Here is a 25,463-nt window from a genome sequence, read left to right as displayed (position 1 = left end):
AAAATCACCATCTGCTATTTAAATAAAGTTTTATTGGAACTCAGCCACACCCATCTGCTTATACATCATTTGAGGCTGTTTTCATGCCGCAGTGGCCATGCTGAGTCCTTGCAACAGAGACTGTATGGCTTGCAAAGCCTGAAATGGTTACTATCTGATTCATTACAGATGTTTGCCAACCCCTGGTCTAGAACATCTTTTACAGTTTCTCTGGTTATGGTCAACTGCAAAAAGTTCTATACAGTGGTAGTCTGGTGAGATTTGTCACATGTGGCCGTCTTTGTCTCTCTGGAAGCCTGTGAAATAGGCAGTTCCAAGACCTCATTTGGCTGACAGGAAGGGCAGGCTTTTACCCCTGAAGGTAGAGGTAGAGGCAGTTTGGTATGTGACCCGCCCCGCATCATAGTTTCAGTCATGGGGTGACCAGCTGTCCTGATTTGCCTGGGACTGAGGCAGTTCCTGGGACATAGGATTCTACTTTTAAAATCTGGAAATACCAGGCAAACCAGGACAAGTTGGTCACCCTTTCTGGCTGCCCAGAGTCTCACCTGTCCCCCCTCCCCCCTCCCAGTACCATTCAGGGAAACCCCCAGCTATGCGAAGCGGCGGCGGCTGGCTGGCCCTAGCGGCCTTGCCTCTCCTCGGCCCCTGCAGCGCTCAGCCAGTGACATCAACCTGAAGGGTGAGGTGCAGCCAGCAGCTTCTCCTGGACCTTCACTGCGAAGCCTCCCCCACCAGCTGCTGCTGCAGCGGCTGCAGGAAGAGAAAGGCCGGGACCGGGATGGCGACCAGCAGAGTGACGGCAGTGGCCCCGCAGCAGGCAGGGGCAGCCAGAGTAAGATCAGGTATGTGGGGGCCGGGACCTGAGCCAGGAGGAGCCAGCATTAGGCGGGCAGGGAGAGGCCTGTTGGTGCCTGGCACCTCTGCAGTGATGAGCTGAGGCTTTGGGTCGGGGGGTGGGGGGGTCTCTTTGGATGGGAAAGGGAAGAAGGTGAGGTCCTGTGGCCTGGGGCAGGCTCCCCCATGCTGATCTCTGGTTGGAGCTGGACTTGTCCCGAGGGCAGTGGGCAGCTGAGGGAGAATGCTGTGGGGAGAGGGTCTGGTCCGACCTGTGGTTTAGAAAGGTTCCTGCAGTGCCAGGGAGGAGGATGAGGGCTGGGATGAGGCAGGGCTGGGTGACGTGTGGCAAGAGGTTAGGGACTGGAGCTTCCTCTCCATGAGGGCTCAAAATCTATAGGTGGACCCTAGCCCTGTTCCCAAGGGGGGAGTCTTCATCCCAAGGCTCCCTCTTGGTGTTTCCCCAACGCCTCTGGCCCTGTATAACCACAGGACCCCATGGTTCTTCTCTTTATCCCTCGCCATGAGTGCTGGGACCCTGAGAACCAAGGACGTCTGAAGGACTTGGCATTCCTAGAACTTAGAGCAAAAAGCCTGGGCGGGGGCCCCAGCAGACTCTGTGGGCTGGAGCCCCGCGGAGCTGAGCAGTGGGGAGTGGAAGGTAGATACTGGCTCTGCAGACAGATGGACGGGCTCCAATGCAGTCCTTGCATCTGCCGCCCGTGTGGCCTTGTGCGGATTAGCCAACCACTCTGTGCCTGCGTTTCTCATCAGTAAGGTAGGCTAATCCTACCCAAAGGCTTTCCTTTGGGAAGCCTTCTGGAGCCTGGGCAGTGAAGGCTCCCTACTGGGACCCCCCTGGCCCACAGCAGCGGCCTGCTGCTGCTGATTAAGGCCTCTCTCCTCGCTGCACCTTGAGGGCAGGAGCTGTCTTTCTCATTTCCCACAGTTGTTCCAGAGCCAGTCACATAGAAGGTGCTCGGGAGACATGTTGATTGAAAGAGTTACATAAATAGCACTTTGTGTTCACAGTGACAGCTGGGCTGAGCAGCGTAGTGTGTATCATATCACTTAACCTTGACCGTGTATGAGGCTGTGCTGTACTTTACAGATGACGGTCCTAACTCTCAGGTGGGGTAAATGACTTGCCCAAAGTCACAGAGCTGGGAAGCAGCTTAACTTGCCCCCAGGTAGACCTGATTCCCAAACTTTCTAAGCCTGAGCGTTCAGCAGAGGGCTTGGGGTGCAGCAGGAGCTTATAAAAGCCATTTCTTCCTCTGCTGTCGTCCCTGCTCATACAGCCTCGACCTGTGATGTCTCCTCTGTCTCTGCGTGTTCCTACCCAGACTGCAAGGCTACCTGTCCTGCCCCAAATCACCTCAGTTCTCCCCCAAAACTTTTGCATGGCCCAGTGGCTAAAAGAACAAACTTTGGGATGTTTCAGTTTTGCAGATGGGCTGCTCCTGAGTTGGAGCTGTGTGGAAGCCCTGCTTTCATGTAGTTTTTGTATATCGGTCATTCTTTTAGCAAACACAAGCTACGACCTGCTCTGTGGGGAGAGCAGAATTATTATAACTTTTTTTCCAGCAAACATTTAGTAGGTGCCTAGGGTGCCAGATGTGGTGGAGGGCTAAGGGCGAAGCAGCAGCTAGGGGGGAGCGATCCAGGTAACGGAGTCCCCCAGTGAGTGGCCAGGAGGGGGCTGAGGAAGTTTGGCACACCTGGAGGGAGAGAGCCTCAGGGGGAGAGATCACCTTTGGTGAAAGGAGAGAAGGTAGATGTCTGAGTTTGAGCTGCTGTTGGGGGGTGGCGGTTAGAGGTGGCCGAGGTGGCAGTTTCCCCCTGGCTCCCCCTGTTGGCAAAGTCTGGCATGAAATGTAGTCGCAGAGTCCCCACCACCATCACAGAGCCGGACAGAGAAAGGTGCATCCGGAGCTGAGAGACAGCAACTTAATAGTTGGCTGCAGGAGCAGGATTAGGATAGTTGAGGTGTTGGGAACAGCATTATGCGCGGCTGGGGGAGGGAGAAGAAGGTACCCAGCCTTGTTACTGAAGTGTAGCTAATTCTCGTCCCAGAGAGCCCGGCTATTGGCGGAGAACGTGGACCTGGTCGGCCTAGGTGCCAGGGAGCCAGTGCAGGCCGTTGATTGAGCAGGGCAGAGGCGTAGGGCCGAGGCCTCAGGCTCGGTGCCCAGATCGGGGGAGTGGTCCGGGCAAGGCGGTCAGCCTGGAGGGGGCATGAACATCCGAGGCAGATGTCCAGGAGGAGAAGACCCAGGTCGGGAGGGGGCTTCTGGCGCCCAGCACACGCAGCGGTCAGGGTGTGAGGAGGCCAAGGCCCGGCTGGAGGGTGCGGGCGCGGACCCGCTGGGGGAGCCCCTCCTGGCGGCGAGGCGAACCCTCACGGAGGCGCTTCCCTCCTGTCCGAAGCCTCCAGTCCCCTCCCCGGCTCCCACCCGGCCGGTCCCGCCTCCCCCTTCCCCGCGCTCCTCCGCCGGGCCGACCCCTCCCCCAGCTTCCCCTCAGGGCGCCGTAGTTCCCCTCGGCCCCTCGGCCTCTCCCGCGTCGGGGCCGCGGCGACCGGGCCGCAGGGGGAGAGGAGGGAGCCCGGCCCGCCGCCCGCAGAGGGAGGAGCCGGGCCGCGGAGGAGGCGGGGCGCGCGGAGCGGCCGTGGCATGGAGCGAGCCCGGCGCGCCCGGGAGCGCAGCCCCGCGGCCCCGGAGCCCTGAGCGGGCGCGGCTCGTGCGCTGGCGGGAGCGGGCCGGGCGCGGCGGCGCGGCCCATGGAGCGGCCCCGGGCCGGGCCCCCGGCGGGCGGGCGGGCGGCGGCGGCGGCGGCGGGCGGCGGGCGGCGGGCGCTGCGGCGGCGGCTGCGGTGAGGCCGGCGGCGGGGCCGGGCCGCGCGCCATGGAGGCCCCGGGCGCCGGCTTCGCGTGCCCGCTGCCCCCCGGCATCGCGTCCGTCACCTACGTGTTCGTCTACAGCCCGAGCGGTCCCGGCGGCCCCGGCGGCCCCGGCCCCGCGCCCGGCCCCGGCCCGGCGCCCCCCGCGGCCCCCGCGCCGCCGCCCCGGGGCCCGAAGCGGAAACTTTACAGCGCCGTCCCCGGCCGCAAGTTCATCGCCGTGAAGGCGCACAGCCCGCAGGGCGAGGGCGAGATCCCGCTGCACCGCGGCGAGGCCGTGAAGGGTGAGGGGGCGCGGGGGGCGCGGTCGCGGGGGGCGCGGCGCGGGGCCTCCTGGGGTTCGCGGGTGCCACTCTGGGGTGCCCGGCCCGGCTTCCCGGCGACCGTGGAGCGGCTGGTGCCATTTTGGGGCGTCTGTCGTTAGGGGTGTCCCTGGGAACTCTGAGTCGCCGTGGTCATTACGGGGTGCATCTGCCACTGGGGATTCCTGGTGTCACTGTGAAGGGCTCCGTCAGGGAGGGGTGTCTGTCTTTACGGGGTTCCTGTCGTGGGTCCCTCTCCATCCTCTGTCATTCTGGGTTTTCCGTGTCACAGCAGAGGCTCCTCTCGTCATGGGGGTGTTTCTGTGTCATGCTGGGGGCTGGTGCTGGTGGGGTTCTCTGTGTTCGTAGGACCTTATCCTGTTTCAGAGCTTCCTTGAATTACGGGGTTCCTGTGTCACTTCTGGGACTTTCTTCATTGGAAACGCTTGTGATATGTGGGAATTCTCTGCCATTCCGGGGGTATCTGTGACAGTTATGTGGGTGTCTGTAAGGAGGGGGTCCTGTGCCACGCATGACAAGCTCCGTTCATTGCGAGGGTCTCTGTCGTCACTGGGGTCCTCGCCTCATGAGCGCTCTCTGTCCGTGGAGCCTCAGAAAGACACAGTTGCGAGGGTCAGCTCTCCAGGGGCCATCCTGTGGCCTAATCCCCTGGCCACAGCACAATGGCCCTGAGCTCTTGGCAGTGACCCCTGGGGTGGGCGACAGAGCAAGGTTGGTTGGGGGTTGGTTGAAGAGGTGGGAGGAGAGGGGTCGGCTGGGAGGGCAGGGGTAGGATTGTGGCCCCTGCCTCTGCCTCCTGTCCCCCCCTCGAGTGTGTCCATCTGTGCGTCTCTCTGTCCCCCACATGCCCATCCTGTGCTGTGCCCATCTGTTCTTTTCTCTCTTCTGTGTGGATCCCAAAATTTTCCCAGGGAAAAAGACAGGAGGATGAAGGAAGGGACGGGAGGAGAAGGAGAGAGAGGTGAAGGGTGGGTGTGCAGAGCCTGAGCCTGAGGTGGTGGAGGTGGAGCTGGTGGTGGTGGTGGGAGAGGTGGCCTCCGGCTGCCCTTCTCTGCCCTGACAGCCTGTCTGGCTTCTGTCCCTCCAGTGCTCAGCATTGGGGAGGGCGGTTTTTGGGAGGGGACCGTGAAAGGCCGCACGGGCTGGTTCCCGGCTGACTGCGTGGAGGAGGTGCAGATGAGACAGTATGACACGCGGCACGGTGAGTGACCCCTGCGTCCCCTGGGTGGCTCCTGAGGGTGCCGCCCCTTCCAGCTTCCCGTTGGTCTTGCTTGGAGGCAAATCCACATTGTATACACAGAGAAAAGACTAGAACAAATTCAAACACACGTTCGAAGTAGGTACAAACTCGTGTACATGACAGACACAGCACGCATTCATCCCATACTTACTTACCAGCACACATGTGTGCATCCCATACTTACTTACCAGCACACACGTGTACATCTGGATCCTGGACAGCTGTGGAGACACATGTGACGTGCCCATGGGACGCACACGTATGGACGTGCACCAGTCCGTGATCCCACGTGTGGCTCTCAGTGACCACAACCCTTCCCAGACATGGTTCTCACAGAAATGCTGGGTACTTGGAGTGTGCGATTGCTGTGTGGCTGGCAGACAAGTAAAGAGGTCAGTATGAGAAAAGAGGCATCTTTCCAAAGTGGACAGATTGTCCAAGTGGGCAGTGCAGGGAGGCCTGGACCAGCCAAAAGGAAATGAGGCCAGTTGGGCCCAGAGGGGCTGTCATGGGTGCCCTGGGGCCAGGATGGTCTGAGGGCAGCAGGTGGGGGATGGCTGCATCCTTAGCCTGCAGGGAGGACGTGAGGGCAAAGGCCGTGGCTCCTGGGGCTGGTGAGCAGCCTCGGTCCGACCCTGCTCACCACCTGAACCTCCAGGAAGGACCCCTCTGGGAGTTGGGATCTGAGGTGGTCCTGCCAGTGGAAAGGAGAGGCTGGTCCTTTCAAGACCCCAGCCAGGGCTGACTGCGCACCCAGGAGGCCCCTCGACCTGCAGGAATTATTTCTGGCCCCACGAGCTGGTGGGACAAGGGAGCTCCCTCCTGAGTGGTGGCTAGTGGTGGTCACTAGTGGTGTGTCTGGACCCAGGGTGCACACCTCTGTCTTTCTGCACATGAAGGGCTCAGACCCAGGGTTGCTGTGCTCCCTTATCCTGGGTTGCGAATTTCCCCAGGGGAGCCCACCCCTGTGTGGCCTGGACCCCTGCCCTGGGTGGAGCGTGGCAGAGCCCAGGGAAGCAGGAGTGTGGCCGCTGACCCACTCCTGAGCAGGAGCCTTTACTTTTTTAAAAAAAATTTTACTTATTTATTTATTTTTATTGGAGTATAATTGCTTCACAGTGGAGCCTTTACTCTCATGCCTGGCTGTTCACCGCCTCACCCTGATGGCCCTCCTTGCGGCTGGGAGCCTGGGAGGGACACGACCCCCTGTTGTCTGCCCATCGTGGGCAGGTGGGGTGGTATGTGGGGAGGGGAATGGTTTCGGAAGTTTGGGCTCTGGTGCCAACTGGACGGGAGAGGGGGGAGGGGAAGGAGGGGCCTCCAGACCTGCGTAGGGAGTGGGTCCTGTGCGCCCCTGTAGGGTGGGCAATGAAGGTTCTGGTCTGAGAACTCTGTGGGTCCAGGGGCAGTTGGAGCTGAGTCTGAAGCTGGGGAGGAAGGAAGGGAGGTCGGGACTGGAGTTGGAATTTGAGAACAGCCCATGTTTGTTAGGTGTTTGACGTGTGCTGGGCCCTGTGTTGGGAGCTGGGATCACAGGGGCTGGCTCCCTGCCCAGCGGGGAGCAGGCGTGCACACCGCATGGCTGTGACGGGCGTGAGCACGGGGGGCTCCCTGGGTCGGTCTGAAGGAGTCAGAGGGGCCTTTAAAGCAGGGGTGTTGTTTGAGCTAAGCCTTGAAGGATCGCTAGGACCGCCTAGGTGGTCAGCATGATGGGGGCGGGGGCAGAGCCTGTTGGCCAGAGCACGGCAGGGCCTTCCAGATCTGCATGCGCTGGCACCCAGTGTGCTCCAGGCGGTGTCAGGATGCCTGGCTGCGTTTTAAGCTCTTTTACATCTAAGAATTCACTGACTCTCCCAGCATGCCTGGGAGGTGAGGACAGTTGTTGTTAGTTCATCTCTAGGAGGGTGGGTTCCACAGCCCAAGGAGCAGAGTCTTGTTTGCAATGTAGGCCGTGGGCTGCAGGGTCTGTGCTGTAGCTGCCACGCTTCATGGGCTCTGGCTGAGTAAACCTGTGTGTTGAGGGGAGGGTGGCAGGGATGGAGTGGGGAGCGTGAGGGCTGGTCAGGTGTCCTGGGACCAGGGGCTAAAGTTTGTGGCAGTGTCGCAGGAGGAATCTGGGGGGCGCTGTCCCGATTGTGCTGGTCATTCAGGATTAGGGTGACGGCCCAGGCAGGGCAAAGCAAGGAGATGGAGACGGGGTGGGCAGGGCTGGACTGGAGTCATAGAGAAGGCAGAGGACACAGGGCAACCTGCTGAAGGAGCTATAGGCCTCCGGGCAATTGTGGGGCTCCTAGACGGGGGAGGCTCTGGAGTTTGTCATCTGAAAGTGTCAGAAGGTACCTGGGTAGATGGGAGCGTTTCATGGATGGGTAGGGAGACAGGCCTGCGGGGGCTGCCTGCTGGGAGGGGGTGGGAATAACCTCTGTCCTCACCTGCAGGCCCGGCCGCCAGCTGCTCTGGGCAGAGCCTCTGGTTTGGGACTCAGGGGCTGAGTTCTGCCAGAGGTGAGAGGGCAGCCCAGGAACAGGAACCTGCTTCCAACAGGCCCAGATCCAAAGAAAGATCTGTTTCTGAGACTGGAGCAGGGACAGAGAGGGACTTAGAGGCCAAAGAGGGGATACTGCCAACGCGTGTGGGCCAGGCCGATGCCCAGGGTCAGCAGAGAGCAAGGCTCCCACGGCACCCATCTGGGTGAAAGGAGCAGTTGCAAGCAGGGAGAGTTGAGCTGTGAGGGGAGGGAGTGGGGAGGCGGCCCTGGGTATCCTGGAGGCTGGTGTAGAACACCAAAGCTATGGCTCTGGCTGGCATCCTCCCTCCTCCCCCTTTCTTTCCAGTACTGGGGGTGGGGGGGGGCATGCGGTGTGTTTTCATTTGAGCTGGCTTTTACGTGTCTGATTATAAAACTGGAAAATGAATTTGTGTTATGTAATAATTTGTGTTTGGTCGATAAATATAAAAATAGGAGGCCAGTGATCTGCAGAGGGTCTTTTTTGGGGGAGGGGTCCTTCTGCAGGCAGGCACTGTGAACATTTCCGAAGTTGGGTCAGCGTGGAGAAGGGTGTGGTGGAGGTGAGGAGAGGTCTGGGCCCTACCTGAGCAGTGCTGAGGCCTGGCCTGCTCTGGCTTTGGGGACGGCAGGGTGGTGGGTGCAGGTGTGCTGCAGAGGGAGGAGAGGGTGTGAGCACTGGGGACGGTGCCAGTGAGATAAAACTATAGGCCATCAGAACCTAGGGGGCCTCCAAGGTGAATTTTCCTGCTGTATAAGGAGAGGGCCAAAAGGGACTGTCGAACATACTGAGAGTCACACAAGTTAGTGGCAGGGTTCTGAAATGCAGATCAATACTTTTCCTGATATCTGTGTCTTCTGATGTTAACAGGAGCTCTTCTTTCCATCCAGCCACTGCTCCATCTACTCTGTTTTTTTTTTTTTTTGGCTGCGTTGGGTCTTCATTGCTGCACGTGGGCTTTCTCTAGTTGCGGCGAGCAGGGGCTACTCTTTGTTGAGGTGCGCGGGCTTCTCGTTGCGGTGGCTTCTCTTGTTGCGGAGCGTGGGCTCTAGGCATGCAGGCTTCAGTAGTTGCAGCATGCGGGCTCAGTAGTTGTGGTGCATGGGCTCTAGGGCACGCAGGCTTCAGTAGTGTGGCTCGTGGGCTCAGTAGTTGTGGCTCATGGGCTCTAGAGCGCAGGCTCAGTAGTTGTGATGCACGGGCTTAGGTGCTCTGCAGCGTGTGGGATCTTCCTGGGCCAGGAATCGAACCTGTGTCCCCTGCGTTGGCAGGCGGATTCTTAACCACTGCGCCACCAGGGAAGTCCCTCCGTCTACTCTTTTTAAAAAAAAAAAAAATTAATTAATTTAGTTTTGGCTGTGCTGGGTCTTTGTTGCGGCGCACGGGCTTTCTCTAGTTGCGGCGAGCTGGGGCTACTCCTCGTTGCGGTGCGCGGGCTTCTCATCGCGGTGTCGTCTCTTGTTGCGGAGCACAGGCTCTAGGCGTGTGGGCTTCAGTAGTTGTGGCTCGCGGGCTCTAGAGCTCAGGCTCAGTAGTTGTGGCGCATGGGCTTAGTTGCTCCGCGGCATGTGGGATCTTCCCAGACCAGGGATCGAACCTGTGTCCCCTGCATTGGCACACGGATTCTTAACCAATGTGCCACCAGGGAAGTCCCCTCTGTCTACTCTTCCATCCATCTATGCTTTCACTCACCCACCCATCCTGTCATCCATCTACTCATCCATCAACCCACCTAGCAGACCCAGTCCACCCATCCCCTCCTTCCATCCATCCCCCCCGCCCCTACCCTGCTCTCTTTCCCTCCATCCACTTATACATACATTTACCTTTTGGTCCATCCTTCTGTCTGTCTCTTGTTCCATCCATCCCTCCATCCGTCCACCCCCCCCATCCCCCCAGCCAGTTGTCCACCTGTCTGTCCTTCCAGTTGGCATTTGGAACGCCTGTTATGTGCCAGGTGCTGTGCTTGGTGGTAGGATCACAGAAATCAGTGCGACGTGGTGCTTACCCACAGGAGCTTACAGTTAGTGGAGGACACAGTCGTCAGAGTCCTAGGTGCCCTCTCGGACCTCCTTTCCTACTGCTCTGCTGCTGCCTCTGCCCTAGCTGCCCAGGCTGCTCACTGTGCCTTGAACACGCTGAGGTGATACCTGCCACGTGACTTTGCCCTGAGTGCCCCCACTCCCAGAAAGCCCTTTACCCACATGGAGGGCTGCTCCCTTACGTCCTCGTGCCTTTGTTCACCTCTCCCTTCCTGGGGAGGCCTGCACGTGACCACCTAGAATTGCAGCGCCCCGAATGGCTTCCTTTTTTCTTACCGCTTACCAGCATTCCACACATTCTGTGTGTACCTGTTTCTCGTCTCCTCTTTCTCTTCAGCTGTACAGTTTAGCCTGTAAACTCCGCAGGGTAGGGGGGCTTCGTTCTGTTCTCTGCTCCATTCTTGGAGCCTGGTACGTAGTAGGAGCTCAGTACGCACTTGTTGAATGAATAAATTAATCTCGAGGAATGCTGAGCTGGTAGAGAGCGGGGAGGAGCTGCGGGGTGGAATTTGAGGTGGTGGTGGAGCTGGAGACAGAGGTGCTGGGGGCTGGGGGCCAGGAGTGGGTGCAGGGGTACCAGAGGATCCAGCGTACAAGCAGCTGGAGAAGTAAGCCTGGAGCAGGGAGGGTAGTGCCTGGAGGTGTGGAGCTGGAGACAAAGGTGCTGGGGGCTGGGGGCCAGGAGTGGGTGCAGGGGTACCAGAGGATCCAGCGTACAGGCAGCTGGAGAAGTAAGCCTGGAGCAGGGAGGGTAGTGCCTGGAGGTGTGGACTGGAGCCTGCAGGCTTGCAGGACATCAGCGAGGCCGAGCGAGGCCGAGCGTGGGGCGGCTCCGCAGTGGCTGTGAGGGACTGTGAGAGCAAGTACAGATGGGGATAAAGCTCTGTGGGATGCAGTGACAGCAGGATAGGGGGACCTAGCCCCCCATACGTGGACCCCTCCCTGCCCACGCAGAGGTAGGGTCTGGAGCAAAGGACCCCGTGAGGGTGAGCATCCCTGTGGTGAGGGATACGTTGACACAAGGCCACCTCAATGCCAGTTCACAGGGGTATGTAGTGTGACACTTGCACATGACTGTGGGTCACGCACACACAGACATGCACACGTATGAGCACAGCACCTGCACATGACTGCAGGTCACACACAGAGACACGCCTGTATGAACACAGCACTTACACATGACTCCAGGCCACACGTGCGTGTGCGCACACCTTCTCTGCCCTGAGTTTTGGGGCTTGCTGACTCTCTCTGTGGTTGCACTGGCCCTGTCCGGTCTGCTGTGTGCAGCCGCTCAGGAGAAAGATGAGCCACAGCTCCTGCCCCTGTCTGGACCCTGACCCCTAGAGGCAAGATTTCCTGCATGGTCCCCTCAGCCTTCTTACCTAGGACCGCTGGGCCCAGGATCCCAGCATTTGGACCCCCCACTTCCATGTGGGCACTACCAGGCCAGGGGTGTGTGCGTGCATGTGCGTGTGTGCGTGCGCGTGCAGAGGCTGGTAACCGGTGTGCTTGAGGGGGTGGTTCACGCCACTTGGAGGATGAGACCCTCCGTCAGCTCCTGAACCTCCCCTCAGAAACCCGGGAGGACCGGACGAAGCGACTTTTCCGCCACTACACAGTGGGCTCCTATGACAGCCTCTCTGCACACAGGTACAGGTGGGGCAGGTGGGCAGGCGGGCGAGGGTGGGCACGCGTGCGATGGAACGTCAGATGTGGAGGGAGGCCTCCCGGGTGAGTCCAAGGACAGCTCCCAGGGAGGACTGTGCCCGTGCCCGCGGGATCCTGTCTGGGGCACGTGCTCTCCCGGCAGGGTTCTCCTCACCTTTCTGTTTCCCCCGTCAGCGACTATGTCATTGACGACAAGGTGGCTGTCCTGCAGAAACGGGACCACGAAGGCTTTGGCTTTGTGCTCCGGGGGGCCAAAGGTAACGGAGGCGGGTATCCGGCTGGCAAGGGCTGCACACCACTCGGGGTGTCTTCTGTGTCCTGCCTCTGCTCCTCTTCTCTGCTCTCCTCCTGCCGCGCCCCTGCCCCCCCTTCTTCTCCCCACCCGCTTCCTCTCTCCCTGCTGTGACTCTGTGTTCTTGGTTTGGGATGTTGGTAGGAGGCAGCGGGTCCTTTCCCTCATTGGTTCCCAGGATCTCGGCTGTGCGTGTCTAACGGAGCGGGGGCCTTTCTGGTGGGGTGAATGGCGGGGGCGGGGGGGGTCTCTCAGAGGGGCGTGTCCTGGATTCCCGGGCTGGCTCCTCTCGCGCTGGGCAGCCCCCGCCTGCTGCCCCCCGGCCCAGGTGGTTCGTGGGAGGTTGCCGTGTGGCAGGCACCTCCACCTGGCCCCTGCGGGCAGGACGCCGTCCTCATTGCCCTCTCCCCGTCCCACAGCAGAGACCCCCATCGAGGAGTTCACGCCCACGCCGGCCTTCCCGGCGCTTCAGTATCTCGAGTCGGTGGACGTGGAGGGCGTGGCCTGGAGGGCCGGGCTGCGCACGGGGGACTTCCTAATCGAGGTGAGGCTCGTCCTTCCCTGTGCGGCCCCGTGGGGTGCTGGCCTCCGAGCCCGAGGAGGACTCACCTGGACGGCCCCCGGGCCCTGACTGTCCCAGGTGAATGGAGTGAACGTGGTGAAGGTCGGGCACAAGCAGGTGGTGGCTCTGATCCGCCAGGGCGGGAACCGCCTCGTCATGAAGGTGGTGTCAGTGACAAGGAAGCCTGAAGAAGATGGGGCTCGGCGCAGAGGTGAGGACTCGGGCTTCGGACCTCGGTGCCCAGGCTCCCTGCTCTGTCCCCTGACCTTAGACCTTTGACCCCAGGCCCATGCTCCTCTCATCACCCCCGGCCCCAGACTGCTGACTGCTGACGTCAGAGGCCTGAACCTAGGCGAACGCCCACGTGCGCCGCCTGGGTGCCAATCCCTGATGTTAGACAGCCAACCCTCTCCCGGCCTCTGACCCCAGGTTGCCCTCCTAAGATCCCTGCCCCCTCCTTCCCGGCGCCCCCCCAGCCCCTGGCATGGAAGAGCCCTCCTTCCCGACGCTGCCAGCAGCTGCCTGGAGGCCGGGGTTGCCATAGCAACTGTGAGGTTGACGCTGCCGCTGCCGCTTATTGTCGGAGGGAAGGGGGAGGCGGCACCTGAGGGAAGAGGAAAAGCGTCTTCTCCCCGCGCCAACGTCGCGGCACAGCCTGGGCCCAGGAGGCTTTGCTGGCCGGGTCTAGCCCAGCCCAGGCCCTGGCTTGGCTGACCACACCCTGGTCCCCCGAGGGGCAGTGGCCTCCAGGCCTGGGGGGGGGGGTGGCCCTGGAGCAGCAGGAGCCCGGCCTGCCGGGAGACCCCTCCCAGCCCCCACCCCATGACTCTGCCCTCGAAGCCTTCCACGTGGGCCCTCGGGCTGAGGCTGGCCAGCACGGTGACCCCCCTGGGGCCCTCGAGCACCGCCTGAGGCCCTGGCTGCCCTGGCCCAGCCCGGCCTTCAGCAACCCCGAGCTGCCAGCGCCATGAAGAAGTTTGCGTCCAGCCGCAGCCTGAACAAGATCCTGGCGCAGTGTGACTCGTCCTCCCGGGAGTACGAGGAGATCCAGGCGGTGGAGCGCAGGTGGCACCTGCACCTGGCCACGCCGCGCTGCCTGCTGCTGGACAGGAGGTCCAAGGCCTCCCTCTTCTTTGCAGCCCCGCCGCCCCCTAAGAGGGCCCCCAGCACCACGCTGACCCTGCGCTCCAAGTCCATGACGGCGGAGCTTGAGGAGCTCGGTGAGTGGCAGGGCAGGCGGTGGGCAGATAGCCCAGGGTGGGGGGCCAGGTCAGGGGAGCTGGGCCAAAGCCAGGCAGAGACAGAGGGGAGGGAGGACGGAGAGATGGACGTATGGACAGGTTAGAGGTAAATGGGTGGGTGCTGAAGTGGTGGGGGAATTGGGTGTCTGGGGACTGAAAAGGGAGCTGACGTGTGGATGGATTGAGGGCTGAGGGGCAGGGTGGCAGGGCTAGAGATGGACAGTGGGACCACCACGTCTGGCGGTGGGGAATCAGGCCCTGGCTCACCAGTGTGTTTGCATGCGTGTGCACACGCTGCCCCTGGCCCTCCACACCTCCAGTATGACTTTACGCCTTCATTTCATCCAAGTGAGAAAAGGGGACCTGACCTTTGCTCCTGGCTCTGCCAGGCACTAGCTGTGTGGTCTTTGCATTTCCTTTACCCTCTCAGCACCCGTTCACACGTCGGTTACGCAGGGGTCAGTAGAGTGAGCTGCCGACCTCACGGGGCCGTTGTGAACATTGCTGGTACGATGATGGGACAGGTCCTCGTAAGTTGCAGGAGGCAAACAGGAGTGTGTCGGGGCTTTGATGGGTACATGGGGGGCACGATCCCAGGGTGACCACCAGCAGCCTCATCGTGGGTGTGTCTCAATATATGTGACCGTTAATAGCCTCATCACTGGCATGTTCAGATATACATGACCATGTCCTGACATACGTGACAGTTAATAATGGTTATGCCCTGACTTACATGACCATGAACATCTTTATCATGGCAAGTCCCAATACACATTACTGTTAACGTGCTCTGTCCTTCTATAACCTGAACCCAATTCGAGTCCCAGACTTTGTTCTCGTTCCAGCCATAGAAGGACCCCTGACTCTGGTCCTGTGCTGAGCTCTAACCCAGTCGTGGGCACAGGAAGGGCCTTGATCCTGGTTCTAGACTGAGCCCCAACCCTGGCTTCCGGCTTGGTTCTGCCCCAGCCATAGAAGGAACCCTTACCTGTCCCCTAAAATTATTTCTGACCTCCCTCATGGACTGATCCCTGACCCTAGTCCTTTGCTGAGCCCTTCCCTTCCAAGCAGGTACTCTTGACTGCAGTTTAGTTTGGTGTGGAGGACAGCCACCAAGATAGATTAGGCTGATGTGGTCAGGACCTTCTTCCCCATAAATATTCTGAATAAAGTAAAACTCTAAAAATACATAGCCATCTCAAAACAAAAGAAGAGGAATTTTCCAGTTCTCAAAAATGAAGAGAGAAGTCAGAGCCAAGGGAGTGAGAGGAAGCAGATGCTCCCATAGTCCATGAGGGCTTGGGACCGATACAGATCCTACGGGCAGGGCACTGGGGCTCTGATACCCCCCCAGAGCCAAGAGATGGGGGAGAGCTAGAGGCAAGCCCGAGACTTGCAATAAGCATCAGAAGAACTGGAAACCATAGAATACTATGAAAGAGACAAAACAAGGTGTTTAAATACAAAGTTTGAGAGAACTAACATAACTCATAATGAAAGAACAACACAGTGGGGGGGAAAAAAAGGATAAGCAGATTTAAAAAGGATTCCTAAAGAAATGTTATTGAAACAAAAATATAGCCCCTGAGATTTAAAAAACCTGTGCCTGGGAAACAGTATGGTAGACCCACCTGAAGGAAGAAACTATGAATTAAAAGATAAATCTGAGGAAATTACCCAAAATTCAGCACAGAAAGATAAGGAGATGCAAAATATCAAAGAGTAGATAAGAAATATGGAGGACAAATGAGAAAAATCCCAGCCTAAATAGAGTCCCAGAGGGAAAGAGTAAAAAGATTGGGGAAGAGGCAATATTTGAAGAGTAAATGGCTAAAAATTTTCTAAAATTGAACAAGGACATGAGACTCCAGTTTGCAGGAGTGTAAGTCTGAAGCAATGAAGTAAAAGCATAGCTACCTCTAGACCTGTCATAGTAAAATTTCACAACACCATACACAAAAAGAAAAATCTTAACTGCCAGAGAATGATGACTTAGAAAGGAACAGGGGTCAGACTGACAGCGGGGGTCTGATCAGCAGATGCTAGAAGACAATGGAACGGTAACTTCAAAGTCTTGGGTCAAAATGCCTTTCCACCTGTAATTCTATGCCTAGTAACCTCGCTCATTCAAGAGTAAGGCAGAGAAGCTGGCAGACTCCGGGCCCCGGGGTCACAAGGGTGCAAGGCTAGTCATGGGGAGCTGACCCATTGCACTGACTGAAGATCCAAACTGGTCAATAAACCAATACCAGTAGGCAGCTGGGTCTGGCTAGACCCCACACCAGGCTCTGGTGGATGGTTCCTGGGAGTCTCTTGCCAGAGGCCGTCACGTGGCCACGTCCAGCTGCATGTTCAGAAAGAGGTGCTTGGGCAGCCTGCGGTCTGTCATCCAGGGACCCAGGGACTCTGCCCTGTAGAAACAGATTTGCCTTTTGCTCTCTGGGCCGCTTCTGTGTGCAGAGACCAGTGGCTGGAAGAAGAGTCTCCTTCCTCTCTGGCCTGGGCGTCCCCTCTGTTGCCTTGTGACAGGGTTGCTCCACAGACGCCTGTCTTCCAGAGGGAGGGGCTCACTCTTGCGGCCCGAGGTCAGCATCCTTTTCACCAGCTTCTCCTGAGCAGAGTCTGGGGGAGGGCGAAGGGACAGCCTACCACAGAGCCCCCATCCACACTGCTGAGTGAGGGGGTCACAGCTTTTGTTGAACTGGACCCAGGCCCTTCCCGTGGCTCTGTTCAGAGAAGGGCCTGGGCATCTGGGAGCACAGGAAACCCACTCCTGCCCCTGGACGACAGCTGTCCTGGGAAGCCAGGCCACCTGCCGACCTTCTGTAGACACACCTGGTTTGAGGAAGCCAGGCCAGCATCAGGGTTTTCCCAGGTACCTAAGCGATCATCCCATGATCCAGTGTTTGGGCTTTTACGGGATAGAAATAAGACCCGTGGGTTCATTGCCAGCATAAACATGTCAGTTTTATGTCACAATATCGAGGGCTGATAGGGCCCTTTAGTGTCTGTAGTCTATTGAGAAGATGACCTGAACACCTGGGAAGAAAGAAAAGCGTGAGGCGACAGAGAAAGCAGGTGGCAAGGATGGGGGCTCACGCAAGGTGGCTCCTTGTGGCTTGGAGGGCCTGCAGGAGGAAGAGGAAGGGAAGGTATATTCTGGGGGGGCCATTGGTGTCCCAGAAAAGGAAGGGCTGAGGTGGCTGGCAGAAACGGCATTAAGAGGAGGGGTTGGGTGGGGACTCTCCTCCTGAGAAGGGAGAGAGAGGGAGAAGGAGGGAGAAGGAGGGAGGGCGGGACCCCTCTAGTGCCCTTCAGCCCTGGGGCCCTTCACACTCAGCAGGTGCTCATTGCATAGCTCGAACCAAGGACGTGCTGGGGCTGCAGAGGTTGGTGGAGACCCAGGCCAGAGGGGGCCCTGATGGGTCCAAGCCCCTCCTGTTCATCCTCTTTCCCCTAAGAAATCTGGAACTTCTGGGTTCCTTTTTCTTTCGGGATGAGAATGTCAGGGCAGGTGACATGCCAGGGTGTGGTCCCTGACTGGCCTTGGTCTGGAAAGCATGCTGACTTGCCTGTTGTTGGAAACACACTGCAGGAATGCTTGTGGGTGGCCACTGCACCATTGGTGGTCTCTGAAATGGGTTTTTATGGGGTTTTGCCTTTTTTCTGAACATTTGATTGAACCAAGTGTGACTTAGTTTTGCGTCCACACAAGTGTGTGCATGTCTGTGTGTGTGTGGACATACACAAGCATGCGTGAGTGTGTGTGTGTGTGTGTGTGTGTGTGTGTGTGAGCATGCATGCACACAAGCATTGTCCCTGCTGTGGTTGTTCCCGCCTTGAATTTCAGGTACTGACTTGGCATTTGGGTCGATTTGCCACTCACGATCTGACGAGGGTATAGGCCAGGGGTGGTGGGGGTCTGGGAGGTCCTGGCTGTTGGGAGGGTAAGGATGGGCTAGGAGGGGGTGGGAGTGGGGAGTGGGGCCCGGGTGCCGAGGGACAAAGCCTGCCTCTCACCCCGTTTACTCTGTTTCTTGATTCCAAGCCTCCATTCGGAGAAGGAAAGGGGGTGAGTCATCTGCTGTGCTCCGGGCCCAGCTTTGCCTGACCCTTGGCTGCGGACGTGCTTGTGTGTGAGGGGGCTCCAGTTCGAGTCAGGGGGTCTGGGAGCCTGGGTTGCACCCTCCTGTTGGCCTTCTCCGTGGGGGGCTGCTGGGGGCACAGTGGAAGGACCTGGGAGGGGTCAGATGGGCCTGGGATGGTGAGTGTGGCCACAATCCTTGGGGGCTCGAGTGAGCTGGGGGCAGCGGTGTGAGGGCCACGGGGGCTGCCGAGGCAGAGCTGGAAAAGCGTCCCAGTGGAGGCCGCAGCTCGTGCCACAGCCTGGAGCAGAGGGGGGAAGGGTTCAGGAGGCCCAGCTGTGGAGCTCGCCTGGGGAACAAGGTGACTGACCAGGTTGAGGGGGGCGGGGGTGTCAGGTGCTCAGCCCCAGCCCGTGTTGCGTCTCTCTGCGTGTTTTCTGGGGCTCCTGTGCCTGGTGTGTGGGTCCCGTTTCTGTGCTGATCTGTTATGGGGTCAAGCCCAAGGCTGACGCCCTTTAGGAGCAGGAATCTGGGCCCCAGAGCTTTGTCGCCCAGGTTGTTGACTTGACCACCCCTGCCCCTCCCGTCAGACCTCCCACCCTGTATCCTTTGACGCTCCTTCCTGTGTGTCCTGGATGTCCAGCCTGGCTACGTGAGGCACAGCGGCCAGGCGGGGACAGAGTCTGGGCCTGGGCGCTGAGGTCCAGTGTCTGGTGGGGTCTAGGGCCTGGCCTTTGCCAGCCGGCTCCACCTCACATGGAGACTGGAGCCTCTGCTGCACAGGAGTCCGCGCCACACAGGGGCCTGAGATGGCTTTGTGGCCCCAGGCGTGTGTGGTCACTCGTTTGTCTTTGTGCCTGGTGCCCGCCCACCCCTCACTCCGGGATCCACTGGGCCTTCCCTGTGCCAGGGACACACTTGCCCGTCTGTCTGAGCCCAGGTTCCCTGTGTGACCTGCGATCTCACCCTCTGAATTCTCCCGTTGCCCTTGCCCCGGTCCCAGGTGAAATGCTTTCCCTTTTCAGGGTCTTTTCAGGTATAAAACAGATGACTAGGTCTCCTCTGGGGACACTTTTCTTCACACCTTTGAGGCAGACACACAAGCTATTTCTGGAATATTTTGGTTCTTTCCTCAGCTCATTAGCGGGGCTCCCAGGGTGCTCTGCTGTGGCCTGTGTGCTTCTTCCAGTTGTAGGGGAAGTGACGGCGATTCGTCGCCCCCGCAGGCCCCTCATCCCTGCTTGGGTCCTGGTTCAAACAGCTGCATCCCCAGCTGCGTCCCTGCCACATAGCGACTCCTGACAGCCAGTGTAGTGCCCCAGACCTGGTTCCTAATGGGCTTCATTTCTTTTGTTAAGTATCTAAAGTCATTTATTTAAGAATATATTTTTCTCATTTTGTTGGGGATTGGTGTCAACCTCACCAGCTTGTAGTTTGCAGAATTCTTGATTCTTTTCCTTTTGAAAATAAGTCTCGTCTGGCCTCAGCACCATCGCCCCATGGCCAACAATATTCGCTTTGCTAATAACTTCATGTGCACACCGCTTTGGGTCTCTGAGATTGAGTGCTTCTGGACCTAGAGACGCAGCCTCTAAATCCACAGCTTGGGTGAGCGTGCGCCCCGTGTGTCCCACGGAAATATCTTCTCTCCGCTCATGTCTTTATGTCTGTGGTTTCCGGATAATCTGGTTGTTAAGTCTGATCTCTTACTTATCGGATCTATGATCTGGGGCAACTTATCTCTCTCAGAGCTTCAGATTCTTCTTGGGTAAAATGGGGGCAATAGCGACCCCTTCTGCCTGTGGTGGTTGCAGCCTGAGAGGGGCCACATAAACCTCTTCCAACTCTGGAAATCCCCACGGACTTAGCAAATGGTGATCATGGTGATTTCAGCTTCCACAGGGAAATTACTCACCTCATTACAGAAGCAAACAGGGAGGCCCCTCTAACAGCCCGCCCCTGTCTGCACCTGGCGGCGCTGGGCGCTGTGCACAGGCCACGCGAGCTGGTCTGTAAATGGAGCGTGTTTTGCGGGTGACTCGTAGCATTTGTTGAACTCTCTTGTGTTTGGGGACCAGGCTGGACGCGCAGGGCATGCTGGCAAGGGTATTTGCCCTCTCCTCCTGACAGCCCATGTGCTGTTCGGGGAGATGAGGCGCACAGACGTGAAGAATTGTAGCAAGTGTGTCCTCAGTGCTTGCGTTGAGCCAGGCACAGCTGTAGCACTTCTGCCGTATGTGCTAATTCTCACAACAGACACTGAAGGAGGTACCTTTTTTAATGCCTGTTATCAGATCAGGAAATCAAGTCACAAAGAGATTAGGTCAGCACAGTCAGTATACAGGATGGGTCTGGGCTGGGTCGGGTACTGTACATCTCGGAGGAGTTTATGTCCTTCCCCACAGCAGTTGCTGAGCAGTGCTGGGAGGAGGTGTCAGGACTGACCACAGTTCTCCAAGGGGGGCACTTGGGGCATGAAAGGACTAAGTGTAACCAGATGCGTGGTCCTCTGTGGTTGGCACAGCTCCTAAGAGTCTGGAAGGGCTCAGGGATTTGGAGGCTGAGTGATGGGTGGGCTGCGGTGGGGCTCCTGGATGAGAGGGGCAGTGTGGCAGCCAGGTGGACATGGGAGCTGCCCCCAGCCCCTGCTGTGTCCCGTGTGCTGGCCCTAAGTGGGCCCTCCCCAGTCATCCGTCCACAGCTGATAGTTTTCAGACACAAGTGTTTAACAAAATTTCCAAGTCACTTGGTAATCAAAAACACCACTTTCAAAAACATTAAATAGCTTTAAGAAAAACAAGCAAACAAAGCTTTTCTTTTATAACAGATTTGAAAAGAGTGCCGCCCGAGGGCACCTGGTTCAGGCCTCAGCCCTGGGCTTGTCCTTCCCCCTCCTGGCTTCTGGGGCTGCTTTCTAAGGGGCCGGTGGAAGCCCCCTCAGCACTGCCCCTCCCAATATCCTCTTCTCTGCACCCCCTACCCTTGGTGGGGCTGCTTTTCGGGGGTTGTAGGTTCTGTGGCCTCCTGATCTGCATACAGCTATTTCTTAGGTCTCTAGCGTCTGGCAGTGAGCCCCGCCCCCCTGCCCCCCATGGTTCTTGGTTTATACACATTCTTTGTGGGCAGCTACTGTACATCAGGGTCTGTTCTGGGGCTACAGCTTATCTTTTGGTGCAGTGGCGGTACAGACAGGCGAGTAATGCCATGTGCTAAGGAGAAGAGTGGAAGGGCAAAGGGAAATGGGGAAATTCAGGAGGTCTCTGGGCTGTAAACAGTCCCGCCCCCTGCCTGGTTCTCTCCCTAATGGTCAGCCAGGCTTTTCCTGGAGTGGGGTTCGTGGAGCCTCCCTGAGGACGGAGGGGCCAGGCTGGAGCAGGGTCTGGGTTCTGGTGTGTGAGGGGCTTGGATGGGATACGAGTTATGGGGCCTCCTGTCTTGGTTCTGGATCGCGTGTCTTGGGGAGTGAGGGGCCGAGGTGGGCGGGGCCCCAGTGGCCTCTGTCAGCAGCACCGGGAGGGCCAGCCGGGATGCGTGAGTGGGGCTGCAGGGGGCTGTAGCGGGTTCCAGGTCCCTGTGGCTGAGACGGCACCTCCTTGGCTGTGCAGAGAAGCTGGACGAGATCCTGGCAGCCGCCACGGAGCCGGCGCTGAGGCCAGACATCGCGGATGCTGACTCGAGAGCTGCCACCGTCAAGCAGCGGCCCACCAGTCGCAGGATCACCCCTGCTGAGATCAGCGTAAGCCAGCCTGGCAGCTGGGGGCACTGGGGGATGGGTGGGGCACGGGGTCAGAGTGCCACGTCCCCTACTGGCTGTTTGTGCGTTTTGGAGGGTGAGGGTCCATCATTTGGACTCCACTCTCCAGGGGTGGGGGTGAAGGACCCCACAGCGTCTCCCGAAGACACCTGGGGCCATCAGCCCTCAGAACAGCCACGGTCCGGCTCGTGCTGAGCTCTCACTCTTCTGGCGCCTCCCGCCTTAGGCAGGTTCTGTGCCACCTAGAGCAAGGACCCCAGCCACGCTGAGGCCACAACGTGGTGTTGCTGTCCCCCCGCCCACTCCTCTCACTTGGCACCTTCTGGGCTGCTCCCCCAGCCTCACCCCGGCCATACCCAGGACCCCTGACTGCTCTGGCCCGTCTGCATCACCCCTGCCCAGTGCCGCCTATGCCTGTGGGCCCACAGCCATGCCCCTGCTCCTTGGAGGCAGGGCCTGGGCCTGGCTTCTGGGTCAGACACCATGGGAATTAGCACTGTTGGAATTAGCACATGGGGTGTCTGATCTCAGGCTTAGGAGGAGGATGGGTGGGGCTGGATGGGCAACTGGGGACCCCAGTGCTCTGGAACCTCCATATACCCCCGCCCCCTCCAACTCTCACAGTCACTGTTTGAGCGCCAGGGCCTCCCAGGCCCAGAGAAGCTGCCAGGCTCCCTGCGGAAGGGGATTCCACGGACCAAGTCTGTAGGTATGGCTGGGCTGGGAGCTGCATGGGGCTGGAGGACTGGGGCGGGGGCTGGAGTGCGTGCGGGGCTGGAGGACCCTGTCTCTCCCCACCCTTTGACTGAGGTTTCCGGTTTCTCTCAGTCCTGCCTCTTCCTGGCCCCAACCCAGGAATCTCATTTTTTGTGGACGTATATGGTGGTGATGGGGGGGCGGTGTCAGTCCTTCCCCCAAGCCAGAGACACTTTGCTGGAAGATACCCTTGAGGCTTCTCGCCATCTGTCACCGCCTGCCAGCGGGCACCCCCGTCTGTACTTCCCACAGGCACCAGCATCCCCGTCCCTGGGTCTTCCATACCCTACCTGGCTGTGCCCCCTGCAGCCCGAGTACCTGTCATGTTTCTGATGCTAAGCTACCCTCCCCTTGAATCTGCCCTCTCCCCTCCCCCCGGCACCCCAGTTATTGCTCTATATCTCTCCTCTCCTTCACAGCCAGTTTTCTCGAGAAGTCACCCATACTTGCTGTCTCCCATTCCCTGCCTGCCTCTCGGCCTGTTAGGGCATTGTCCATACCTGAAACTGAAATTGTTCTCACCAGGGTCACCAGTGGTTTCCAGGGCATTCCTCCCCGTGGACCCGTTTGATTTTGCTGCCCCCTCCTCCATGAAACTTTCCTACCCAGGGCTTCTAGGACAACACTTACTGGCTTTCTCCTCAGTTCTCAGGCTGGACCTGTTCAGTCCCCATCGCTCCCCTGTAAGATGTGGGTCCTTCTCAAGGCTATGTCCTTAGCCTCTTTGCCTTCTGCACCCGTCTCCTTGGGGCCTCATCACGTCTCGCCCTTGGCCATCTCCTCTCTTGTTGACCCCAGACTGGGTCATCTAATAAGCCCCGCCCACTGCCCCTCCTGCTAGGCATCGAGGCCCCCTTACCTGCCCACCTGTCCATCCGTCCACCTACACACGTGTCTCGTTTTCTGTCCATCTGTTCACCCACTGACCTTTCCACTCGTCCATCCATTTGTCCCTGTGTACCCCACCGCTCTGTGTTTTACACACACTGGTTCATTTAATACTTGCAGTAACCCTGCTGAGGTAACACCATCAGTACCTCTAGATTATAGATGAGAAAACCGAGGCAAAGAGGTAAAATGACTTGCCCAAGGTCACACAGCTGCCTTACCTGTCTTCTGTTCACTCATCTGGCCAATCAGTTTCCGCAAACCCAGTCCCTCATTCACCCCAGGGCCCCTGCTGATGGATGCACACTCCAGGCTGATGCTGGGCAGGGTCTGGGGGCTCCGTTGGAGGAGGTGACGTGTCTGCGGACAGCTCAGCTCAGCAGTTACCTGGTGGGGGCAAAAGCACATTTACTAGGGAGCACCAACCATGCTCGGGTGTCAGGAAAGGCCGGGTGTGTGTGTGTGTGTGTTTGGGCTCAGATATACAGGATGAGTGGGGGTTTCTGAGAGAGAATGGCATGAATTGCTGACAGCAGTGGTCCTTCAGAGGCCACTATGGGTCATTTCTGTAGGTAGGAGGGTGGGGGAGAGGACACATGAGACTGCAGCTACTTTGGAGCCAAGAGGCACTCCCCCCTCACCTCCCTGGCCTAAGCCCTGGGCATCCTCTGTGGTTTCCTCCTTATTCTCTGCCTCCCCAGACAAATTAGGGATGGTCGGCTTCCTCACCGTCCTCGCAGCCCTGCCTGGCCAGGCCCCATTGTCTTGCGCCTCAGCGTCTGGAGGCCACAGCTTTGGTCTCCTCTTGACCTCCTGCCCCGGCTTCACCCTCTACTCCGTCCCTCTGGCCACAGGGGGCTTTCTGCACAAGATACCACCTCACATCCCTAGAGCTGGTCCTCTGTGGGATCTGCCTTGCCTTGGGGCCCTGAGGCCTAGCCCCAGCCCTCTCCTGCTTCTTCTAGGGACCTTTGTCTCTGCCTCCCTCTGATTTACATCTGCCAGGACCGGCTGTTCTCCACCTGCCCTCACTCTGCCTGGATGGCCCGTCCCTCAGCCCCACCCAGTCTCAGTACTGACCACTGCAGGTCCGCATCTAAGTGCCTGTCCTTCAGGCTGTAAGCCTCTCAGTGGAGGTTGCCAGCTGTTCCCTGCCCACCCTCCTGGGCCCTCCTGTGCTCAGTCCATGGGTGGCTCATCTTTAATCCCCCTTGCCCTAGCCTGCCGCCTGTCACCCACTTGAACGCTGGCTGAGGTGTCAGACTCCGGGGCTCTTACCCCTTGTCCTGGCTCTGTGGCCCTGGGCGCACATCTCAACCCTTGAAACCTGAGGGTCCTGATCCATAAACATGGGGACCATCTAGTGCCTACCTCCTAAGGCCACTCTGAGGTTCGCACAGAGGGCTGTACTCACAGGCTGAGTACTGAGTAACTGCTCATGGTGATAGTAGATGTAGGTCCTGCATCTTGAGGCTGGTGCGCAGAAAGTGCTGGAGAAATGCTCACGGCTGTTATTTGGGCAGCGGCCCCACCCGCTCTGTATCAGAACGGATTCCCATTTTCATCACAAGGAAAGTGACTTGTCTTTACCCTGGGTCAGAACGTGGCATGCTGACCCTCCGGCGTGTTCCAGGTGCACTAGCTTGTCCCACGTAGCTCCATCTCATGCACAAGCTTGTGGGTGTTGAGCTGCGTTTATATGCTGCGCAAGAAATGCAGCAGGGAGGAGACCCAGGCCGAACCTGGCACAGAATCTGTCCAGCAGTGGGGGTGGAGGGCTGGCCTAAAAATGATGATGGTGATGATGATGACGTCGACCTCAGCCACCTTCCTGGGGGCGCTGCTGGGGGCTCAGCCCTGTGCTATAAGCTTTAAATGGCTTCACTTTGCACTTCAGTGGGAGGGGGCAGGTCTCCAGAGACGAGGAAACTGAAGTGCCAAGAGGTTAAGAGGCATCAGACAAGAAGTGGCAGAGCTGGAATTCAAGCCTTATCTTATACAAAAGCTCCCCCACGCCCCACGCACCTTGCTGTGCCGGGGGGTAGAAGAGCTGTTGTGCAGGACACACGCAGACAGTGCGGGGTGGGAGGCCTGGTGAGCGCTGTGGTGGCCAAAGGAGGAGGTGGTTGGGAACAGGCAGTCTGCATCGTCGTGAGTTCATAAAAATGTGACCAAGCCCAGAGTGAGGCCAGGTGTAGATTCCCAAGGAATTGTTCCAGAGACCTGTGTGTCAGCACTGAGGAGCCACTCCTCCACTCTCCTTGGATTGGGCCTTCTTACACCTGCAGCCTGACTGAACACACCTGCAGCACAGGTGTACGCATTGTGTACACAGGAACACTCGGGAGGTCCTGCCCCGTCCTAGC

General features: G+C 58.6%; 1 protein-coding gene across 6 annotated transcripts in view; it reads left to right on the top strand.

Annotated features, from left to right (window-relative positions):
* Positions 1 to 25,463, top strand: part of SHANK3 (SH3 and multiple ankyrin repeat domains 3) — a 50,749-nt gene that overhangs the window by 11,161 nt on the left and 14,125 nt on the right. For 5 of the 6 annotated variants that reach the window (XM_057556259.1, XM_057556262.1, XM_057556261.1 and 2 more), the window contains 11 exons: positions 572 to 845; positions 3,821 to 4,023; positions 5,150 to 5,263; positions 11,426 to 11,501; positions 11,694 to 11,776; positions 12,231 to 12,355; positions 12,452 to 12,584; positions 13,513 to 13,593; positions 17,663 to 17,686; positions 21,305 to 21,435; positions 22,078 to 22,162. In XM_057556259.1, coding sequence (XP_057412242.1) covers positions 572 to 845; positions 3,821 to 4,023; positions 5,150 to 5,263; positions 11,426 to 11,501; positions 11,694 to 11,776; positions 12,231 to 12,355; positions 12,452 to 12,584; positions 13,513 to 13,593; positions 17,663 to 17,686; positions 21,305 to 21,435; positions 22,078 to 22,162 — 1,329 coding nt within the window. The remainder of the gene's footprint in view (positions 1 to 571; positions 846 to 3,820; positions 4,024 to 5,149; positions 5,264 to 11,425; positions 11,502 to 11,693; positions 11,777 to 12,230; positions 12,356 to 12,451; positions 12,585 to 13,512; positions 13,594 to 17,662; positions 17,687 to 21,304; positions 21,436 to 22,077; positions 22,163 to 25,463) is intronic. The other variant, XM_057556260.1, reaches the window with a different exon arrangement.

The sequence above is a fragment of the Balaenoptera acutorostrata genome, chromosome 11, assembly GCF_949987535.1.
Source record: "Balaenoptera acutorostrata chromosome 11, mBalAcu1.1, whole genome shotgun sequence".
Taxonomy (NCBI): domain Eukaryota; kingdom Metazoa; phylum Chordata; class Mammalia; order Artiodactyla; family Balaenopteridae; genus Balaenoptera; species Balaenoptera acutorostrata.
Note: the sequence above shows the minus strand (reverse complement) of the source record. Positions and strands in the feature narration are given on the sequence as shown.